Source organism: Phalacrocorax carbo, chromosome 13 (genome assembly GCF_963921805.1).
Source record: "Phalacrocorax carbo chromosome 13, bPhaCar2.1, whole genome shotgun sequence".
NCBI lineage: Eukaryota > Metazoa > Chordata > Aves > Suliformes > Phalacrocoracidae > Phalacrocorax > Phalacrocorax carbo.
In genome coordinates, this window is record NC_087525.1 from 18,230,690 (window position 1) to 18,255,163 (window position 24,474).

A 24,474-nucleotide genomic window follows, 5' to 3' on the forward strand; every position below is an offset into this window, starting at 1 on the left:
GAATGCCTATATTGAGAATACCAACTTGACAATTTGCCAGATGCCGGAAGTGAAATTTTCCTTGCAGCTTCTATGATTTCCCCAGTTAAAAAGGAAGACCTTAGAAGAATTAGTTCTTGCAATGTTCCAGAAGCTAATTTAAAACATCTGTCATTTTAGCAGGGAGCCAAAGAATATTCCTGCATCATCATCCAGTGAACACAGAGCCTGGCTGTAACACTAGCAGAGTCCCAGGATTCTCCCAAGGAATAAGCTACAGTATGAGTTTTGCTTAACAAATCAAAGTATCACTCATAGTGATGTAGTCTGTATGCTGTAAAAGAACTTTACCATAAGCTGTCTCACATTAAAATTCAGTTGCTGGTTTATGCATTCTTCTATGTTTTCATACTTTCAGGAAAAACAGTGACATGACAATGGGAGCGTTAAATCTCACATCAGAAGTTCGTTGCGCGTCAGTGGAGTTCCATGAAATTTTCTACAACTTTTTTCAATTTCTTTAGATCTTTGTCCTGAAAAAAATAAACTTAAGTATTTTCTACAACCCTACAATGACAGCAGTTCCAACATTGCATACCCATGTCTAGAATCCATCTCAAAGCAGAAGTTGCCAGTCCCTTTCCCTCCACCCCACATTTTAATAAATTAAAACTGGCCTAGGTTTCAAGACTATGAACAATGCATCAAGCAGAGCTAGAAGCAAGCCAAAGTTACACCAAATTTATGCTTACTCCTTTCTAGCATAGATGTACATTTCAGTCCAGACTCAAAAAATAGTTCTAGTTTACACCAAACAAACAATGCACATATACTACCAGTGACATCAGTCAACAGGACCACTCTTCCTTCAAGCCAGTCATAAAGAGACTGCTCAATGAGAGCCTATCTACTTGCCTTTCAGTTAATATGGAAGCTGTATACTTGGCTCCTGGCTTTCTCATGATTGCCCTGGAGACTGCATTCCAGGCATAGCAGGGTACAATTTCAAAGTCATCTGGCAATAAGTCAAGTAAATCAGAACACTCCAGCCATCTGGTCCCTAATAGCAAACTGACTTACCTGTCTACACTCATGATTAAGACAAATTCAGTTGGCCTGAGGCTAAGGAAATCCTGCTGTCCAAGTAAAATACATAACTATGAAATGAAAACCATATGGAAACCAGAAAGTGACATCATTTGGGTACCGAGACTTATTCATGCTGCCATTGCCTACTAATTCTGTTACTAGTACGGAGCTGGGGCTTGCATGGTTTAGCTAATTACAGGATGCACAACCTAACATAAAGGAAACAAAAGCACATACAATAGCTCTGTAAAAAGTCTCACATAATGAGTAATTTGGAAATTTGTTCTTTTATCAAGAAAAGTTTTTTCTTCTAAACCAGTACTTCTGAGTTAAAACTATTTTAAGACATTATAGCCCCACTTCAGTCAAACAACCTAAGTCAGCTCCAACCTTCGGGCACATACAAAATTCACTTGGAAAAATAAGATGCAGCCGTCATCCTCTACAAATGAGATTCACAGCTGCAACTAGCTACTTCTACCTTACAAGGAAGTCTAAGGAAAGTGGCCCGTACCAAAGAGCATGCAGATTCCAAAAGCTCAACCAGTTCATTTCTATGTACCCAGACCCGTGAATCACCACTAAGTTTTGGAGTGCCTCTTAACATAAATCCTGCTGCAGATGTATGCAGATCGGGACTGTACTAAAAGGTAATACATGTGTTATCATAGAGCTAAAATGTCTCCTTATTCAGATGTTTCTCTGTAAAGCAAGCAACCACCAAACACCGTGGTGCTGCTGGTAGGTTTGCATCATCTGCTAATATCTGCATATTGGGGAGCATTTTCGTTGGTAAGGATCCCCCCACCCCAGTAACTGAGATGCAGCCTGTCCCCCCAGCCTTCCAAGTACTAAATCAAGTACAAATATCTAGGAAGCTTACTTAGATTAAGGCTTTTTGGCTCTGTTAGAGTAATAAGCCTCACCATAGGAAGTACATAGATCATATCAAGTAGAAGAAAGATTTCTTCCCAGATACAGAGTGGCCTGTAGGAATTTGTGTTTCTAATATAGATAAATATTGTGCTGCATAGAGTCTCTAGACCAACCCAAGCTATAGCTTCACAGAGGTAGTAACAGGCTTTCTCCCCAGGGTGTTTTTTTCCCTTCACCAGAATGACAAACTAAGCTGGAGGTGGTCTCTGTAACGATGTTATTAAATTGCTATTTCACTTACGCATGTGTTGGCACAGAGAATATTCAAGGAGCTGACAAAAGAAAAGACAAATTAATACATGCACTCTGTTACTTCTTGACTAACTTTCAGTTGCAGAACGGTAGAGAAGTTTCTTCCTCTCTTCTTTCTATGTCTGACTAAATCAGGTACAAGGCAGATGTCCACTATAAATGTCTTAATTTCACTTTGATATTCAGTTAACTACAAAATCAGTTGTTACTTTTTAATAAGCCATTTGACTTTTTTAAAACACTGCTAATTTGACAGATATTGTTAACTGCCTGAGGCACTTTAATATACCACAACTGAAAACAGAGGTTGACTACCAGACACTGACTTTTGGGATCTTCTATTTGTTATATGCAGACTTGTACTGACTTATGAATACCAGACTTGTCAGGACTGGTTTTCCCTCTTCCACAGAACAAAAGGGCAGCACTGCTTCCCTTATGAGCTCCCTCACAGAGCATCAGTGGTTCCAGAGTAACGTTTTTTCCTAAGTTCAGTGCAGTAACAGTTCCCTGGAAGTAGATAAAAAATTTATAAGCATGAGGAAAAAAAGCAGTTTTGAACACATCTGATAGCACAGGGAGGAGGAATACCAGTCATCATTGATGCTAAGACAAAAAATTCCAACTAAAGACTCACTTTTAGTATCTGATAGGGGCAATGTATTTATCAGTAGATAAAGAGAAGAGTACTCACAATCCCACCATTTACAAGACACTGCTTTTTAACACGCTCTAAATGTAACTATTTTGCCAAAGCCACTGAGACCACCCTGCATTCTAAACAATTCTGGAATTCTTACAGTTCCTCCCGTCTCTTCCCATGACACTGTTCCAAGTTACTGAACTTGTTCTCATCTGCCTGTCTTAAGTGCTGGCTTATTTATTTGCAGCCCTGTCAAGCAAGTACCTACTTCCATTACCTTGATGGGTTACAAAAACTAAATGGGTTTAGTGCTAAACAACATACCGAGGCAAAGAAGGAATACATGAGAGATGCTACCTTAATCTACTTAAGTGAACCTGCAGTGCAGGAACTAGACAGTTCTATCCTTCATTGATTTCATTTAATCCTAGTGTTTCCCTTGAGGGAGAAACACTAATCTAAAGTTAGCTTCATCAGTAAAGTAACATTTTTCACTGAGTTTTTAATATTATATTAAAACTATGCATTCAATAATATACAATTGAAGCAATAGAAAGTCACAGCAGTCACCTTTTGGCATAAGCCTCCCACAGTAAATGTTTCTTCACCAGCAAGATACATACTAACGTGCTATTTCATAGTGATTATCCACTTTCTGTAGCATATTGGACAATATGTAAGAGTCATTTTACCTGATAACAGTCAATTCAAGTGTACAATAAGATAATGGTGTAAATCATTGCTCACATGTTAAATGTGATGTTTTAATTAGCTACAACAATATCTAGTTACATTAAGTAGAATAAGGACTAGAAATGGTAGGCTGCTTTCCAAGGGACAGTGCTCATTTACAGCACCATTAAAAACTTAAGCATGTCAGAAACCTGGTATTATGTGATTATTTTCCAGCTTGATTTTGCCTTCAGTGCTTGTGATCACTTATACCAGCTCTGCAAGGAATTCAGCATGTAGAAGATGACCCACTTATGTGCACAGCCATCACAAAGAATTTGCAAACTATTACAAAGCAGCCGCTCAGCAGAAATAACTGACAGAGGATATTAAAAAATAAAATCAAATGAAGTGTCTGATCTGGCATTAGTTCCAAGTTCGATTAAGACTCACTCTGCTATTAAAGTTAGTTTTTAATAAAACTTAAACTTACTATGTGGTAAAGTACCAAACTACTCACATCCAAAAAAGCTTGAAGAACAGCTACTGCCAACAGCGTTTGCTATTTATTTCTTGACTCATACTGAAAAGGAAACGTATTCTTTGAAGAGATTAAGTGGTAAAGGCTAATCAACTATGACATAGCAGCAGATGTTACCAATGTAGTCAGAAACTTCTGCTACAGGATGACATAACCAATAAGAGTGGTATAATCTAACTAATTCCTAATTGTCAGCGGTTACTCTGAGAAATTAGATCTGTAGAATGAATTAAATGATAAAAACTCCCACATGGAACAATTCTAGTCTTCCATGCCATCTTGAATAGAATCTACTCTTAGCCACTTTTACAGTCTACATTCAGCCATTCAAACTATTTCCACCCAAAACAGTGCTGGAGCCAGCCTACTTCCAAAACAGTGCTTTGGACATACATTACATTCTAATTCTCTATGTTCACCCAATTGAAGCATTATGAAAGCATTACTCTTATCCTTGCAGTCCTTATTCAAACTTACTTCACATAATATTGAAACCTGTGGGACTTTTCTTTGTACCAGTGGATTTGATTGGCCCTCCTACTGTAAACAGCAGCATCTGAGCATGCTTGATGGGATGGACAGACTTTCTCAGCATGGCTTTAACATGAAGCTACTACTATTCACAATGGAAACACTGGGGGAAATCAGGTAGAGCAAGCAAGTTAAGGTTACAATCCGGTACATAAAATAAGTTTTAGCCTAGATATTTAAGTCCCCATGATTGGCAAAGCTGGCCAAAGTCTGGCTTCACTTCTTGCATATAGAAGGAATAATCCTTGTCACTGTTAGCTCAAAGCTGTACAGAAGTAAAGCCTCTATAAACTTCTCTTTAAATTTGGCACTGAATCATAGAGACATCAGAAAGTTCAACTTCTTTAAAACCAACAGAATTTTTTTCCCCACTGGAATTTATTAGCATTTTAGAGCTCCATTGTGCCAGGCACTGTACAAATACATAGTATTATCCAGTCCACATGTAACAGCAGACCACTGCTGCGTCACATTAGAAGAATGTTGACAATTCCACATTAGAATAAAGATATTAAAGTGCCACCAACACTTGACAGTATATAATTGCTACCACTCTGAGAAGTTATAGGTACCATTTCTAGCTGTTTAAATCCTTTTAAAAGTTTAATAGAAATTAATGAAAATCCTTTAAGTCTTTATAAGGTAAACATATTTAGGCATGTAGTTCCTTTACCTGCTACAAGAATGTGGTTGAAGAGAAACAGCAACATTGCTCCAAGTCTGATGAAAAGCATGTCCTCAGAAAGGAAAATATATTTGTCCCCAACAACATTTTGTCCTATTTGGGGAAGTTGCTCCAAATTTAAATGCAATGGAAGAGAAGAGAACCACTCTTCTGAGAAACCAACGGTTGCTCAGATGTACTGCATGAAAAAGAAATACAAGCTTTTGGGCCAGCTAACAAGCTAACTGGAAAACCTGTCTGAAGAAAAGACACTCAATTGTAAAAGCAGAAGCTAGATTCATCAAGATTACAGACCCCCTTCCCAGCTTACTTCCTCCATTGCCACACAGCAACAAGGTTAGTTCTCAGCATCACCAAAATAGTTAAAACTAATAAGCCATGTGCAGGAAAGTTTGCTCTTTGCAAGAAAAAGCTCAAGACAACTATGTAAAAATCTGCCCCAACAAAGGCTAAGCAACAATTCTTTGTAGCTGTTAATAACTGCTTTAGGGTCATAAAGTCTCTTTAGGATTTCATTGTCCTGAGTAATTGGAGAACAGGTCAGAGATTCCAACTGCCCCCTATCCGCCACCCCCGTTGCCAGAGACATTAGCTTGCAATTGAGAGATAAAACACTTACTATAGGTTTGAACTATGATAACCAATGGGAAGATTTAAAAAACCAAAACAGATTAACAGAAAAATACATTCCTTCCAGCTGCATAGGGGGCAGGGTGGGCTTGGCTGGTCTAACAGCTCAAGTGCCAGTGGAGTCTAGTCAGAGCGCTAAGGAATGCAGGTTTGCTCCAGCATTAACTTAACAGAATTAAAAGAAATGCTACGCTATTACCTTTTTTTTTTCTCTCTCCCCAGAGAAAGGCTGAAGTCAAGCTGAAACCCAAATAAAATCTACTGAGGTTCCCATACTTCCCACTCCCCACCCCTTGATTTCTTGAGAAAAAGAGAATTACTTGTAAGGGTGACAAAGAATCAAGCAGCCCTTCTTCAGCTGCTACAGTTAAGTCGGTTGTTTGGCAGTTACTAGCCCTTCACAATCCATTTTTGTCATTCTATCAGGGCAAGCTAAATAAAAAGTGACCTTTTCACTACTACACTGGAGTTCGAGAGAAACTCCATTTGTTTCTCTCTGTTATTCAGCACAACTATTATGCTGTAAAAGCTGCAAAGGCAGCAAGGCTTGTGAAAGTGATTTTTAGTGTAGTCCAACAAGCTGCAGCCAGTTTACTCACTTGTTCTCTTACCTAAAACCTCATAAAAAGTTACACAGTAATTTAAGAAAGTGTTTTTTACACTTGAGAATAAATTTTCTTTCAAGCATTGATTGGTTTTGTGACCTTTTTGTAGCCAAATCAGCTTTTGAAGACTTAGCTGAAGGATATTTCGACGCACACGTACACATTCAGAGGCTGAAATGGAAAACATCTTTAGAGATCAATCTTGAGCAAAGTTACAAAAGTAAGATTTTTAAAAGCAAACAGATACACCAAAGAAAATAACCTTCCCAGTAACCTCTGACCAGGTGCTTGAAGCAGCACTTTTTCTAGCAATTACCCTTAAAGTAAACATTCACTACATCACACAACTTCAGTATTAAAAACTTCTCCTAAGCCAGTTCAGATGACTACATGGATATATGTCAGCAACTGACAAGGTTTCCATGGAGTTTAAATAGGAAGGTTGAACATGCCAGCTTGCATTCAGCTAAACCTTAGCACTAATTGTTTCACTCAGTTACTGCTACTATATCCCATTTTGAGATCAACAGCTTAACCATTTGTGGCCTGTGTGCAGAGAGATATTTTACTCATAAATGATAAGTCAATTTTTTCAAAACCTAACCAAATTTGTGGTCACCAGGAACCAAATTCACCCAAAAACTCTTGCAACTTACAAGTTACTTGGCTGTCACATGTACTATCAGTCTGATTGAAGTCTGTTTCTGCTCCTTCCAAGAAGTATTTGTGCAGGCAAACAAAACAAGGCCTGCATAAGAAAAGAAAGTTTTATTAATGCTTCCCTCAAAAACAGTTGCAATATGCAGCCTCTTCCAAACTCAGGAAAAGGTTTGAAGACAGCACAGGAAGCACCTCGGCTGGAATAACTGAAGTTCCAGATGACAGCTTTTATTAGCTTCCCTGCTTGACAGGAGGAATCTTCAGACTCTTCTGCAGCCAAAGAGCTGACACCCAGAAAACAGCCGAAAGACTAGAATGGGCATGGAGGTTGATTATGGACTTTCCTAGTTCAGCCTTTAATAAGCTTCCCATTTTGATGCACCTGCTCCTTATATAGCAATTACTTTATGAGAATTTAAAAAAAACAGAATAAGAAGAGAATAGTCATTCTTGTTTGCCATCACAATGACTTAGCTAAGGTGACACTTGTGACTCACCCAGAACAGGCCACAGTGCCCCTCATCAACTCAGGGATTACAGAAGTCACCACCACCTCTCATACTTCTACTTTGGCATTCTTGCGACTATTATCTGTTCAAGAAATTCATTTCTGTAGCATTTTCTTGTGCAGTCTTCAGCATTTAAGGAGGGACAGGCTTGTCTCTGTAGTTGATGTAAAGACTCAGCTACTAAAATGCAGTTCAAGTTTAATACCATTATACTTTACTATTCCAACAAACAGAAGATAAACATTGAAAAGAACACATAGCGTGGTACTGCCATCGGTGTATCCATTAAAAAGACAGAGCAATATTTTCTATCACCTACTTCAAAAAGATGTGTTGCTGGATTAACACCATCAAAAGAATATAAAGTACTCTTGAATATCCTTACGAACTGCAAATGCATCTACATTCATTACAGAACAAGGCTTTTGGTCCTTGCCTACTGATAACCTGAACTGAGACTGTCTAGAAATAAGCTGTACCTTTTAGGACAGTCAAAGAATTTAGACAGTTTTGGAATTGCCATACAAGTCTTACTGCATCCTAACCAGGTTACTGGAAACTGTCACAACTAGTTTGTAAAGCAATGAGACCAGAACAGTTGCAGCATACCCAGACATTTTAAGCTGCAAACACAAAGATATCGGAGCTAGCCAAAGCAGTGGTTTTTTCAGTGCTGTTATTCGTCATTTCATTTATATACTGTATTTACCTGAGGACAAAGATCAATCATGACAGTTGCTCAAGTCAAACCTTCTTAGGCCATTGCAGAAAATCAGTTTAATATGAAGTTGCTTATCTCCACTCCAATGAGAAATATGTACCTCTCTTATCACACACCATAAGCTCTAAATACCATCTTTCATTAGTAGACAGATACAGATTGAGGAGCCAAAGAGAAGAGGCACTCTGCTGTTACAAACAAGGAAGAACAGGTTGGGAATGCAAAGGTGAGGTGCAACTTTAGCTGCAGTGACCATGAGATGACTGAATTCAGGATCTTGAAAGGAAGAAAAAAGACAAATCAGACCCATGGCTTGATGAGAACAAGCTTTGGCCTTTTCAGGGACCTGCTTGGAGAAATCCCATGGGATACAGTCTTAGAAAGAAGAGAAATTCTGGAGAACTGGTTTATTTCCAAGGATCACCTCACTGACAATAGTTCACCCTGATGAGCAGACAGTCAAGTAAAGGTGGCAGGACACCTGCACATTAGGAACATTCTGTTCATCCACAGCTGACATGAAAAGTCAGCACACAAGAGGCAGATGCACAGACAGGTGACTCAGGAGAAGTACGGAGACACTACCTGGGCATGCAGGGATAGGGTGAAACCCAAAGCCTATCTAGAGGTGTATCTGGTGAGGGACATGGACAACAAAAATGTTTGCTTAAGTACAGCAGCAACAAAATGAAGACTAGGTAAAACGTGGGCCCACTGCTGCACAGGTGTGAGGCCCAGTGACAGCACAGAAAGGGCTGAGGCACTCAATACCTTCTTTACTGAGGAGACCTGCCTTCACAGCAATCCCAGGTCCCTGAGATGCACCAGAAGTTTGGCACAAGGAAAACTTACCTTCAGTGAAGGAAGATCATGTTACATTTGCTATTCTGTATGTGTAACCATCTATGGAAAATGAAATGCAATCTTATTACAAAAGCTCTCTTCAGAAGGTTTCTAAGCCAACAGCAACAAGACACAGTTTTCTAGAGGAATGGTTTGTTTCTGTTCTCTGCTCTTTACTGGAGAACCCTGACATGAATCATCAATTTCCTATGCTACCCATGAAGTCAGGATACTGGGAAACTGTTCCAACACATGTTCTGTCAGTGACAGAGTTACCAAGATCATCATCATCATTTCAGAGTCAATATCAGCTGACAGTTTCAGTAATCACAGAAAGCATTTGGCACTTAAGAGGTTGGTTGTGGACTCGCCCCCCTCCCCTTCTTTCCCCTTTCCATCAGGCAGGGTTGTTACCCATTGATCATTACTCCTCACGTAAGTAATTATTCTGAGCATCCAAACATTATTTACTTCAGAATAAAAGTTGTTCCAAAATGAGTTACTCAGTACATTTTCACTGAAAACTTTGGTTCTAGTCTCGGGATAGGGGCAAGTAAAAGTCATATGTCTGTAGACTTGAATTATTAGGCAAACTGAACAAAGGATAGGCTTGCCCTCTCCTGATTCTCTATCTGGTTTTTTATATTCTTACAAATGCCCTAGGGCCTGAAATTACCACAGGGACAAACTAGACCTACTTTCAAATACTTACACATGGAGTCCCCCCCCAAATTCAGTTTTGAGCTGCTAGGCTCCTGTTTTAAGGAGATACTTACTGGTGAAGTATTTGTAACTGAAAAGAATATCCATCTTTACTTTATCATTTCATTTCTCCATGCAGCAAGTCATCCTGTATCCACAGGGTGTCTTCTGAAATGCAGGTAGTTGCAATAACCACCCATCTGTGGTGCTTTTCCATGCATCAACACAAGTTGTTACTTTAGACACCAATTACAAGACATTATTTAGGGTTAATCCTCTCTTTCCTGATGTCAAAAATTAAGGAAGAAATTATAGAATTAAACATTACAATTAATGTAGTGGATGCACTTATAACAGTTATATATTTATAAAGAAGATACTTTACTGTTCAAATTAGATAACAACAATGCTCCCTAGTGAGAGCTCCTATTGCTGTGTTTAAAGATAAAGGCCAGGAAGTTTATCATTTTGCAGGAATTAAGAACCATGGACACAGAGGCAAGTTCTGTACAAAGAATTGCTTCTCAGCATTTGACTGAGCAAGGGATAGAATAGAATTTGTATCACTAAAGGAAAAAAGTTATATTGTGATGTTTCTTAAGGTCTAGTTTGCCAGTCTAACTCGCTTTTCAGAGTGAGAAATGGCAGCAGAAGATGGAGAGCAAAACTAATGGTAGATACTTCATCTCATATCTGAGGTGAAAAAATATAAAGCCAGCAAGACTTAATGAAACAGCGCAGCCAGACACAAGAAATAAGGAACAACACATATAAGCCATAAAACAGAGAGAAGGGGGATAAGAAGCTAGTCTTCACTATTTGTGAAGCCACTACCAAAACGAAGCAGTACTCAAGGCAAGGACTGGCCTACTCTCTCCCTTGGAAAAGTAATTGCCAAATAAGTCTCATTTGGCTTTTATTTAAGAATTCTAGCAGATTTGGAGCAAGGAACATACATAGCACTTGCAACAACTAGGTGACGATTTCAGGCATCATTTCCAGTAACTAGCATTAACGCCATATGTTTGCTAACGCATCTTTAAAACAACTGCTTTGCTCCTCCTCCTTCCAAATCCTCTCAAAGACTTGCTTCATCAATCCAGATTGCAACTATATTAGAAAGGGGAAGACACTTGTAAATAACCCCACTTACATTCTGAAGCTACATATTTCTAAGCTTAAAACATACTGAACCGTGTTTTGTTTGGTACATTGTTTTATTAAACCTTATAAAAGGAATTCCATGTCTACAGTCCAATACCACTATGGGGAGAAAATTCTTCTCTTGTTTCAAAGCACAAAGCAAAACTACATGACACACTAAAGTTACAAGAAGTCAGTAACAAGAATAAATTGCTAAACATTGGCCCTTAATATGGATTTAACAACTCCTCCCTCACTGATATAATTCACTTATGCAGCAGAAAACATATGTTAAGTTTTCCAGAGGAGGAGTAGTATACACCATGTTGTTAACATATGGAATTTTTTAGTCCAACTGCCACTTTAAGGTTATCCATTCCACAATAACATTCTCAGTTTTTATGCCCAAAAAGCAAGCTGCATGTAATTACTAATGGAGGCATTCACCATCTCTCCACACATTTAAAGGAACAGAGAACAAAAGATTCCTTTTAAAGCTGATGGAAGAGACTAGTATAAATTAAGTCTCCAAGCATAACAACAGAACAAAGAGATTATTCCATTCAAATCAGAAGCTGATTAATCTCTTATGTAAAGATAATACCTAACAGATAAAGGCAAGAAAGAAGTTTATTATGTTCTTTTGTTATTAGAGTTGCCTTTCTGTCTGATTAATCACTCTATTCCCTGTCCCTCCCATGCACACACCCCTAATGTGTTTTATCCACTTTCTCCGAGCATATGGCCACAGTTCCCACAATATGGTAAATTTCCCCTATCAAACTTGCAGGTATGCTGAAGTAGAATGTTCCATTTCAAAAAAGAAGGAATTTTTTAATAATTTAAAAACACTCTCGTAACACAAGTTTCTACTACACATAGACAGCACCTAGAAACCTATAATGGAAAGACTTAATGTCTCAAGATCGTCAGGGTTCTTCTAGTGCTCTCATTCTCTTGTCCCTAGGTTTGAACTAGTGTAACAAGCCATTTCTTTCCGCTTAAAGATATTCCAATATAATAAACTGGAGATGGGGAGGCACAAATCTATATATATCCCATGACAAGTTACAAACACCAAGAAAAAAAATTCAGAAAGTTACTACAACCTCTTGAGAGCCATCTTTTGCTCTCTGCAGAAAATTCCGCAAGGAAAAAGCTTACCTTTTTCCTTTCTTCTCCATCCTTTTCCAAGATACATAAACATAAATATTGCAAGCTAATTTTTCTCTCAAAAAAGAGAAACACTGAGCTGTCCTCGGCAGCTCACTCCTCTCTTGTGGACCCTGAGACATAGGCAAGTCAGCTGTGGCAGAAGAACCCTTAAGGATGAGGAAGCTGCTTCACCACCCACTCTCCACAACAGTCAGACCACTTCTCCTCACTCCACGTGTTTAGCCATTTATTTGATTTGCTGCTGCAATCACAACAAGGATTTCAAGGCAGGCTGCATTTCTCACAAATTCATTTATATAGGTGATTTCCAAGCTGGTGGTTTGCAGGTGTTGGTAGGCAATTCACAGCCTGTCCCGAGAAAACACACGCCTTTCTGCAGGGCCCTGCCACCCCAGGCAACTTCTCACCTGACAGAGGCCCACGGACACGCACCCAGAACACACCAGTTGCTTGAGGCAATTACTGCTTTTTCATCCACTACGATGAGATATGAGAGCTGCTACAGCTGCGCTAGTGTAACTCTTCCACAGTTAAATGGGGCTTTTTTGTGCAGTTGGTTGGTTCTAAACTTGGTGTCACTGCCTAAGTACTGGTATAGAGCTTCACCTGTTTTGAGAGTAATCTGTGTGGTTTTAGTTGTGCCTAGATGGTGCTTCACCTGGTGGTAGTTAATTAGTTATATAGAGGGACTGACCACACCTCTACATGCAAGATTTTTGCATAGGCAACATGTACCTTACCTCACAGTTAGGAAATTTCAAATTGCTTCAAAACAATTTGAGCATTTTTCCACAAAAGCTATCCCCTAACAATATTCAAGATGCAGTAGAATCAAACTGTCACATATTAGAAACTAATACAGAAATGCAGAATACCAAGTCTTCGGTAGTTACCATGCAAAAGAGACTAACTTGGAATAACTAAATCTTTACATTAACTTCAGCAGTGACTTGGACTATCCCTTAGGTTCTGACAAGGAAGCATCCCTGTAGTAGGTATCTTGGGTGTGCAAACCTTACATTAAAAAAACCATTAAACTCAAGATGGCTTCAGGCAAACCTTAAAATACAGCACACCTGTTTTTGACAGAAAAATAGAAATTCATGCTGAATGGCAAACTGAAGGAAGAGTTCTCATGTTAAGTCAAGTTATCTAGGATAAGGGCTCCCTTCTAACTCATCTAGAAGTCTTATTAAGACTCTAATATCCATCAACCCCTGTTCCACCGTGGATATTGGATATTAACTCCATCTCAGGAATGTCAACACAACAAACTAAGATATTGCATATGGCTCCTTCCTCATAGCCATTCTCTCATTTCCTAGCCCATTTCCCCACAGAGCACGGCTCCGAGGCCTTGCACAGGAATAGGCCTCAGCACTGCAAGCACTGCTACCAGCAGTCACTTACAGATGCAATAGTCACACGAATTAAATATAGCACCTTCCAGACTGTGGAGTCTTCACAATAGGCTGGGGAGCTGGTGAATGGTGCTGCTGTGTGTGGCAAGTTACCACGGAAAAGCTTCTCCTCTGGTCAGTACTTACGTACGCTTTGTGTTACTCACGCTGCACAAAGAGCCCTGAGCAGACAGCAAGCAACCAGAGAGCTGACAGCTACGTTACAGTCTTGGTTACACCAGCCAGTCCACCTTTGCTGTCTGTCACCTGTGAAGCCACCAGAAGGCTTGTGGTTAGACAACCTGTCCGCACAAATATCCCTGCTCCTATGAAACTACAGTTTCACAAGCCACCTTCGCACTTCAGAATGATGCGCTGAAAAATCAGCTCCGGATAGGAAACAGAACTTTAAGTCTGTATTATTTTCTTAATGTAGTCAAAGCTGTATTCTACCAGACCAGGGCATCTTCCCTGTAAGTACCACTGCAGATTACACTGCTCCTATTTGCTCTGTGAACTAACACAGAAAAATAATTCAACAGTCTTTCCTTTTATCTAGCTAGCAAGCAAGAAAAGAAAACCAGAGACTTCCAAAACAGTCCAAAATGAAAGAATAGCTGGCATTAGCAAGCTGCAGAAAGGAACTAATTCTGTTTCTGTGTTTCTCGACTAAATGCTACTTTATCAGATCAGGTTTCTTCTGAGAGGAAGGACGGGGGGGGGGGGGGGGTAGTCACACAACAGAGTGACACAGACTAAGCTCAGAGAGGCAAAGCATTATTCTAAAGCCTTCCTTTCAAGGAAAAGTATTTCCTACACAAGGCTTCACATCCTTACAGCCAATATACCTCTTATATCAGTTCATTGCTGCAGACCGGGTGTTCTTCATGAAAACAAGAGCTTCAGCTAAAGTCAGCAAGAAGCACAAGTTTTCCAGACAGTACATTGTGTAAAACCCATGGAGTCATGGGGACCAAGAGTTGAGTTACACTGTAGTAAACTGCAAAACCTCAAGGTGGCAAGTTATTCTAGCAGTAGCAAGTACTACAGGCCAAAATCTGATAAACACATCACGTATGTTAGTCATCTTGACAGCTCCTTATACCCACAAACCTCATGATTTCAGTGCATTTGTACATCAGTTAAAGTGACACTTTTTTAACTGCCGTCTCATCATCAGGTGAAGTTTGCTGGCGAGGGATACTGCTTGCCACGAATGACTTAAGAGTTTTATAGGGATCGAAGTGAGGAAGTAACATCCGATGTTCGGAAATGAACTCAGAGTATCTGCAAATGAGCTCAACAGAAGGGCAAGGTCAGCATTACCAGGTAATTCTTAATGAAATGGAGGGGCATGCAACAGCGCAGTGTTTTCTACATCCAAGACGTTTCTGACCCGCAACAGTCTGCTATTCTTCTGCCGCCGTTGGTTATAACAGTACTGACTAAAGCATTTCAAATGCATTAGTCACTTGCGCTTCTCAGACTGCCGCGTCCGTACTGCAAATGTCTTAAAGAGACAGGCTACGTAGAGCTGCTTCCGAGCGCTCCAGAGACCCGAGACGACTTTCGGCCACCCTCAGCCTCCCAAAAGCAAACAGTACTCACACCCGAGGCCACGCAACAAGCAGAACCACCTCCAAACTGCCTAGAAACCGCAGCGCTGTCCCTCCTCGACTGCTGCACCGGTAACGAGCTGCCAGCCTCCACCGATATAGGAATCGCTATCAAATGCCTGGGAGCTTTCAAGTTTTTTCCTTTTTTTAGGATAGGATCACACCAAGCACGTGTTTTGCCTTTTATAGCGACTACACTTAAACCAGGAGTTTCCAAGGCAGCAAAACCCCACACGGCCCACGGGAGACACCAGCGGGCGGGCCGAGGGGCTCCCGCTTGCCAAGGCGGTCCCTCGCCTGGGGCAGGGGGCTTCTGCGGCCGCAGGAGGGCCAGGGGCCCGCCGCCCCGCAGCCCGGCGGGGCGGGAAGAGCCGGGGCGGCTCCCCGAGGGGTCCGGACAGCCTCCCGGCTTCGCCCCCTCCCGGCCCCAGCCCCGGCCCCACACAGGGAGGGCGGGCTCGGCGGCGGCCGGGGCCGCTCCCGTGAGGAGGAGCGGGGCCGGCGGAGCGGCCGGCGCTACTCACCCGCACCAGGTTGCTGACAGCGGCCTGCACGGCCGAGACGGGGGCGGTGAGGTCCGGGATGGCCTTGCCGTCCACCTCCCCCTCCTCGTGCATGATGACCAGGTGGGAGATCTGCTGGGCCACCGGCTCCAGGATGCTCTCGATGGTGCGCGTGTGGAAGACGGGCATGGCGACGGCGGGGCAGCGGGCCGGGGCCCCAAGTCCGCACAAACTCCTGGCAAACTCTGTCCCCGCGGAGAAACCTGCGGCCTCCGCGCACGGAGAAAACCGAGGAAGGAGAGGAAAATCGAGCGACCGCTGGGAACCCCCCTCACCCCTCAGCGGGCTGTCTTCGCCCGGGGAACCGGCTCCCGCTTCAGGCTGGCGGAGGCGGGACTCGAACTCACTGCCCTCCTGCCTCCCCTCGGCAGCGCCCACCCCGCACTGGCACAGCTCCTCCGCCCGGCGGCGGCTTTTCAGCCACCACAACCTACACCTCCTGCGGCCGCCCGCCCCCTCGGCCTCCCTCGCCCAATGGCCGAGCGGAACCGCCGCTCCAACTGGCGCAGCGTCGCGTCCATCAACATTCCAGAACCCTCCCGCCCCCCTGCCTTTCCCGCACCACCCGCCTTCCCGGCCAAGCTTGGTTGCGCGGGCGCTGGTTTCCCAGCGCGGGGATGACGTCAGGCGCTCCGCTATCCATATAAGGTGACGAGTAACGCCGGGGTGCCGGGAGAGCGGCCGGGGCCGCCGGCATTCCTGGGGCACGCCACGCCCGGCGCGGTGGGCAAGACATGATATGGTACGATATAGTATAGCATGGTACGGCGCCCCCCGGCCCCAGCCGCCGCTTGGAGAGGCTTCTTGTGGGGGGAGCCCCCCTCACGACCCGATCGCTGTGTCCCGTCACGACCCGATCGTTGTCCCCCGCCGCGCTGCTCTCCCCGCAGGGCGCCCGCGGCCGGCCCGGCGCGCCCCGGGCGCGGTCCCACCGCTTCCGCCCCCGCTGAGGGGAGGCGGCGGCTGTGGCTGCGCGGGGGCGGCCGCGCCTCCCGCCCGCGCTTCCCGCCTGAGGGGGGAGCGGGGGGGGGCGGTGCCGCCCCGCCGCGGCTGAGCGGAGGCGGCCGGCCGCGCCCCGCCGGGGGCCGTGAGGGGCGACCCGCCGCTCTGGGCTTTTACCGCCGCCGCCGTCTCCGGCGGTGGCAGCGGCGCGGGAGCTCGGCCGGACACGCGCGGGTGAGCGGGCCGAGCCGGGGTGAGGAGCGCGGCGAGCGGCCCCCCCGCCCCGCGCTGCCCGCCCTGCGCCCCCCGCGCTGCCCCCGGGGCTGCGCCTGGATCCCCTGGCTCTGAGGGGTCCCAGGACCGCGGGCTGCGCTTCGTCCTCCCCTTGCTAACAGGAGCGCAGAGCTGGGTTTGGGAAGTTATTGCTGGCTTTTCGCCGTTTTTCTGTTCGTCCCGGCGCTGCTATTTTTAAGCTGTGAACGAATGCCCCCGCCAGCGCGGCTCTCCGCGCCCCCCGGGCAGCGCTGGGGCCCCGCCGGCCGGCGCGGGGACGGGTCGGCAGAGCAGTTACATCCCGAGGGTCCCCCCTCGTAACGCCGAGTGGCGGGGCGTTGCGGGGGTAGCCGCGAGCTGCGGGCCGAGAGAGCGAACAAGAGCAGGGTTTGTGCGGGCTTAGAAATGTTGGCAACGCCTTTAGCTCTGGGTTTCCCTTTTTCGTTGTTCTGTTTTCTTTTAGCGTGCTGGGAGCTGCGTTTGCCTGTGTGCCTTTATCGAATCTGCAGCGGTAGAAGCCAGACGTTGCACGACCCGGTTTTGTTTGGAAAGCGGCATGCCTGTCGGCTTGATAACAGAATATCAGATTATGTTACTGGCGTTCAAAACTTTAAGTAAAGTGTCAGCCTGTCAGCAGTAACGAGTGTATCAGGTCACTTGAACTGTGCACCGTAGGGTGCTGTACGTGGTTAGCCACTGGCTATACCGCACCGCGCTTACCGTTCCTAGTACGCGCGTTCCCAGCAGAGCCTCTTCAGCGTACTACGGATCAGTAATAACGAGCACCCATGAACATCCTTCTGGATAGTCGTGTGCAGCAGCTGGGAATTACAGAAAGCAATTAGCCCATGTTATGAACTAATAATCTGCTAAATTCTGGTCTGTGGAAGTACGCAAACCTGATAAACCACGTGTTTAGTCATTTGTGGGACTTGCACATAAGCTAAATTCTCTGGTTGAAAATAATTGCTTTGAGTCCAGGATCTTGTATACTGATTTTTGGCTGAAATATGCATGTGCATGCATATATATTTAAAAAAACCCTGTTATCTGATCATTATAAAAGGCTGTCTTGGCTCTAATAGGTATAGTTACTACAGGCAAAATAGAGTATAGAACAGATGGATGTTTTTGGTAGCCTTCTGAAGATTTACTCATCTACAGGGCCAAAATACGTGTGGTTGTATTTGTACTTGGGGGTGTGTTGGTATTAAGAGCTTGTTTCACTTTTGGGGTTATATTTGTGTAATTTTGCCCATGCAAAATCAATTTTTACTGTCTGTACTATGTGACTGTACTGCAGGCCCATCACTGAAATGCCCTGCCTGCTATTGCTGTGGATACCTGATTTTTAAAGCCACATTGGCAAAGTTCCATGCAGTTAGCAGCAATACATGTAGCACTGCTTTTTTTGTTTGGGCTTTTTTTGCTAGGTACCACCTTTACAGCATTTTCTCTTTCCTTTGCAGTATTCAGATCTGTCGCATCGATGTCATAAGAATAACAGCTTTGCAGCAGGTACTTTTTTTTAAAAAAATCAATTTCTTTTACCCTTTGCACTATCCAGTCTGTAATTATATGTTAATTGTCCTGCAACTGTGGTTGCTTCTCCAGTTTATGCAGTTCCATTAACTCTCCAGGTCCTAACAGATGGTTGGAAAGTAACAACGGGTTTGATCACAACATGTTCTGTTCATTGAGCCTGAGGTGGAAGTGTGTGAATTCTTTTGTCCTCTTCCACTATGGTATTACACATGCAACAACGGATTCCCCGCTGAGAAAAAAAAGAGATGCTGAACCCGCTTTCCTTTCCACACAATCAAAATTTTAGTATCGCTTAAGAAGCAGTATCCGTTATTAGCACTACAGCGGTGGCTAGCGTCTCAAGTAAGCTCAAGTGGTGAGGATGAAAGGATTACCTTTTCAGACACTCTTTCCATGTCTTTTCCACTTTTATAAGAACTCAGGTGAATCCAGTTAAACCCAATTCTGCTAAGAACTTCATGTCAGCAGACTCTTCTGCCCACAGAAATCTTCACTGACTTCAGGGACACAATGTCTCTCTGTCCCAGATGATCAGATAATAAATTCTCCCTTTCTCACACATAATGAAGTCTTTTAATGGAGCAAAGAAATCCTCTCTTTACTTCCAGTGAAGTAAGTGAGATGCATGAATACAGAAGCAATAGGCTTTGGTAGAAAAAGGGGGAACGCTGTGCGCTTACAGACGGTGTAGCTGCAGCGCAGCCTCTTTCACAGTGTCTTTCGGAGGGTTCTGTGTCCGGCGGTCAGGGCACAAGGCACTGCAGCCACAAGTGACAGGACCGTGGTACACAACTGTTTTCAAAGAGCTTTGTGAACTCGCAGTGGTCTGTAATTACAAGGCGCTTTCCTAGTATTAACGCTTCACAGAAGTTCATGTGTCTGGTTAGCTCTAAGCACTGCCCTACATTTTACAGTGGTTAGTTTCAGTATTAGGTACCACAGCAGAGAAGAATTAGGTTTTCTAGGCAAATGCACTGGGCTGTGATTAATCACTTTTCCCTGAATGAGCTGATATTGTTCCTTGGCTGTACCATCTTCTAACTTTTCTGAGTAACACCTGATGAGCTGCCTGAGAAAGCTTACAGAAATGCAATATTCATATACTGTGTAAACTGGATTACATTACTGAATGGACCCTATGAGGATTTAAGCAAATGTCAAAATTTAAGGATTAGGGTCTCTTTTTATCAGCTCTGGAGGATTGGGGGCTACTCTTGATCAGTGGATATAGCCTGTAAGGTCAATGCATTCTGCATTTCCCTCTTAATAAGCCATTAACTTTGGGTAATCTAGGGAGTAAGCACCAGATGATTAAAGGAATCTGTTAAACAAACAAACAGATACTTTTTTCCTTTCTGTGAAATGTCTGCCGTAAACACAAACTTTAATTTTCTCATGGGTTTCTTGTAGAATGGTATTACGGTATTGATGGCTCTAGTGTGTAGGTGGCTGGCACAGAAAGAATACGTTTCACACCTAAGAGGTGGTAACCTAGGGGAAAGCAAGAGCAGATTAGTAAGGAGGTATGACAGGGTCACTGCACCATAATAGTCTGTCGATGTGCCTTGCCATTACAAAGATGACTTCTGCCATGAGGCCTGTTTAGGTTCTGTTTAGTTCTGGGTCTTCGCCGGCTGTGTTCTAGGAACTGCAATGAGACCAATGTTTCAGGATCTTTCTGTGACTCATCATCAGTCACTATCTGAGCTAGATGGGAGCAGCCTGTTAGGATTGGAAAATTTAAAACACAGTTGTCGGCCATCTCCTGAATACGAATTTTGTTTCATCACACAGCGCTGCTTGGTTCCTCTGTAGGTGTACGGTGTTGGTAAAAGATAGCGGGGCTCAGATCTGCAGGGATTGCTGCTGTCAATTGGCCATCTCGTCCTAGGAGTTGCTTGCTAGAAGTTCCACGTGGCTGTGGCATCTACTGGGAAACCAAGAATGCAAATATAGTTTATTTTTTCCTCTTCTTAGTTACTATGCCAGCTGCTCTGGACCCAAAATACTTTAACTGCACTGCAAGTGGTTTATTGTTGAGTATCACAACAATTGTAGCAGCACAATTCAAGAATGATTTTTAAGAGCGTAAAACATATAGAAAAGAAAGATTACCATATTAAATATGTATATGTGTATATATATTAATGCTTATTCTAGAAATTGCTAACTAGGAATGACATTCAAAAAAAACCAGATTTTCCTACTTTTCTTCTGAAAAACTCCAGATGAGAATATATTATCATGTATATGTAAAGCAAGTAAGGAAATGTATGTGTAGTTAAAATTACATAGTCTATTCACAGTAAATGCAAACAAAAAGTCTCTCTACTCTCAAGAAAGCATTACTATGAACCTACAATGGACTTTGGTTTTTCAAAAAGCGGCAGGTAGTTTTCAGGAGCTTGACTCTGTGATTGGATAGATGAGTGCCACTAAAAGGAAAAAGAATTGAAAAAACTATATATCCCACCAAGTATCACATTTGTTACAGCAGTGTTCTTTTAAATAACATTTTTAGGCAATGAGAGATGTATACTCGTGTTCTGAGTACCTGTATGCTGGCTCAGAGCTCGTCAATATAAATGATTATCTGGTAAACAACCTCAGTGCTCTAGTCACAGTAGGTGACCCTTTGAACAGCCTAAACATTCATTTTACCACTAGTGATTTTGGGTAATGTTTATGGTCACATCTACACATGGGAAATTGAGGCAAATAACTTAAACACACTCAACATCTTCCATTTAAGAATATTAAACCCCATATGGATGCTGTCATTCAGTTTTAAATGGCCTTTGCTGCACCATGATTCTTTTCCAAGAGCATGCTTTTTCGGAGCAGCAGGACTCTTGTGGTCAAGCACTTTACAGAGCTGCTGCATCGACCAGCTGAGATGTGGTAACTGATTTCTTGTATGCTCTTTGTGCATTTCCTTGAAAAGGGAAAGGTTGGTTTAAATCACTTGTTGATCAGTTTAAGATTTCCTGCTTTATGTTGCACTGAAATGGACAGATACCTCAGCTGAGATGCCTACAGTAAGTTCTCAGATATTTTACCTGCCTTGCAAGAACACATCCTGATAGTCAGTTCTTGATTAAGTATTTTTGCATGTAATTGTGTTCAATTCAATCTCAAGGACCCCTGTATCTATATCAGGCTGTTAGATGACCTATGCAATACTTGCATCTTTTTGGCTACATATTTATCAGTGCCAGTTTCAGCTCTGCAGGCTAACACACCACCACCCCCATAATATTTGGTGCTTATATGTACTGACTCCTTTCCTAGTAGTTCCTCATATTGATTTACCAAAGTATTAAAGCATGTATGTATCGATAAGTTTAAGATTAGTCTGAAATTAAGTGTTTTGCTGGTTTGGAGTCTCATAAATTATTTATATCCCTACTGCAGAATGAACAGGCTCAGGGGTTTCTGTAGTTTTATGTACGTTCCCGTTCGCCACAAAGTCAAAGACTTGGGACTGGCCGAGACTTCTGGAGACGCCACTGGCTAAAATTAAATAATACTAGATTTAGTAATAAAGAACTCTTTGAATATATGCATTTATGTAACTGCTTTTTTACTGAATAATGATGAAGATTTAACTGTTTCATAGATTCTTTGACTTAAATAATTATCTTATTTAGCATGCATACTAAAGATTTGTAGCTTTGTATTAGTAGATACAGGAGTTTACTGCCATCAGCAAGTACTAAATGGCCACATTAGGCAATACTTTAAAAAGGCAAGGCATTGTTAGGTGGCTCCAAATTTCTGTGTAGATATGTATATAAACACCTTCTACATACAGTGGAGGTATAAATCCACAGAATAAATTGTGTTGACATACTTTTGAGTTTCTTACCATGGCGTATTCATTAATACATCTTGACTAAAACTCTTCTAGTGTCCCAGACCTCAGAGGACCTTCAAGTAATTACAATAAAGAAAGAAAATTAACTGAATGCAAAAATAGTTCCTTCTTCCTGCCCTGAGACCCTGAACTTACAGTTACTTTCACATAACTGGATCTTGTACTTGCATAAGATTCAGTAGGACTCTTTGTAAGATTGCTCCGTGAATGTATACGTGTTGTTCTCTGTTCCTCATAAAAATGCGGTAGTGACACAGAAAGGACTGCCTGTACTCAATGCTGTGCCACTCGTAGGTTTAAAGGTCATTAGGACTGTAGTGAGAGTTGTATCCTGTTGCAAAGGGAAGAATCCAGGATTACATTGATCTGTGCAACACTTCTGGGCTTGAAAAAAGCGTCCTCATGGCATGTTATGTCCATAAGATGTGTTTTAGAATGTTTTTTAACTGTACTGAAAACATGATCATCTTTCTCTGTTTCCTCTAGAGCCTGATTCATAGCTATTAAGAATTAAATTGTGAATCTCTTACACACTGAGAAGATCCCTGTGCTTTGCTGTATCTTCCTGTAGGGTCAAGTATTAGTGAACTGGATTTTTGCCCCATTACACAGGCAAGATTACCCATGTGAGTGTTCAGAGATAGGAATGAGATGTTCATAAACCCTGTCCTAAAGGAACTTGGCTATAAACTACTAGTTCTGTTAAAATATTTTAAAATCCTTCCTATTTTCAAGTATTATGTTCCATATGATATCATGTATTCAGTCGACTGACCAAAAAAACCCCACTTGATATAATAAAAATTTTAACTTCTTTTTGAAACTAGCAGATGTTTGGGTGCTGCTCTGAGGTGTCGGGAAGGTGAGAAACAAACATTAAGGGGTGCTAAATTTGCTGCAGAAGTCCTAAAATTTCAGGAAATGAAATTCCTGTTTAGGTTTTAGGCTCTGTGTATAGAAAAATGCCCCTGATGCCAGGAAATAATGTTTTCCATGCGAGTGTGTCATTCTTTACGGTGCATACTGTGTCAGCATTGCCAATTCAATGCGGTGCACAGCGGTAAGGCATGTGCAAACCGCTGCCGAATGAGGGTCAATAGCCTCAGCGGTGTCTGTGCAAAGCACGCTGCGCTTGTGGAACGTTTTCGCCTGAGACAAACTATCTCCATTACAGTCTCCCTCGCAAAGCAGCTAGCCAAGCCTGTGCAAGCATTTTTCTCTCGTACTGTATTTGATTTACATCAGCTGAAGGAAATGGTAATGTGCAACAGTGACTCTGGAATTTAAACAGAAACCCACAAGGGATCTCCGTACTGCAGGCCAACTTCCAAATATGGGAGAAGAGAAGCAGCCGTAGTAGCCTGGGAAGCCATCCTCGGCACAGCAAGGGACAAGATAGTTGGGAGTACATGAGCTTCTTGGAATTTGCTCAGGAAGGTAACTGCTGTAGTGCTTTAGTGAGAATGAAGGAATGAAATACAAATACCATGATCGGAGAGAGAAGCACTGTTGAATGTTACCAACGGCCTAGGGCCTGAACAACAGAAGCGCAGCTATTTTTTTCCGACCATTTTTCAGCACGTAATAGTGCAGTCAACCCAAATCCAAATGCATAGCCATGCCCTGCCGACACCCACCTGTTGGGTTTGCAGGCTCATCAGGAGGATTCATAAGAAGAATGCTCATGAGATTAGTGGGGCTTGCTACCAGGTCTGGTTGAAATTCTGCCGCAACAGACTCTCTGAACAGAACTAAATTCACCGATATTTAGACCCCAAGATCTACAAATCCTTATTCAAAGGCTTAACAAGCGCCTTTAATATACATTTAACATCTGGAGGACCTTTTAGAAAAGGCCCAGGAAAGCGGAGGATCAACAGATTCTGACTGCTAGCTGGTAGATTCGCTTGTGTTTAGCTGTTGCAGGTTTTCCAGTATTCC

General features: G+C 42.7%; 1 protein-coding gene across 2 annotated transcripts in view; it reads right to left on the bottom strand.

Moving 5' to 3' along the window:
- Positions 1 to 16,025, bottom strand: part of VCL (vinculin) — a 61,658-nt gene extending 45,633 nt beyond the window's left edge. For both annotated transcript variants that reach the window (XM_064464955.1, XM_064464956.1), the window contains exon 1: positions 15,858 to 16,025. In XM_064464955.1, coding sequence (XP_064321025.1) covers positions 15,858 to 16,025 — 168 coding nt within the window. The remainder of the gene's footprint in view (positions 1 to 15,857) is intronic.
- Between the last annotated feature and the right edge of the window lie 8,449 nt (positions 16,026 to 24,474).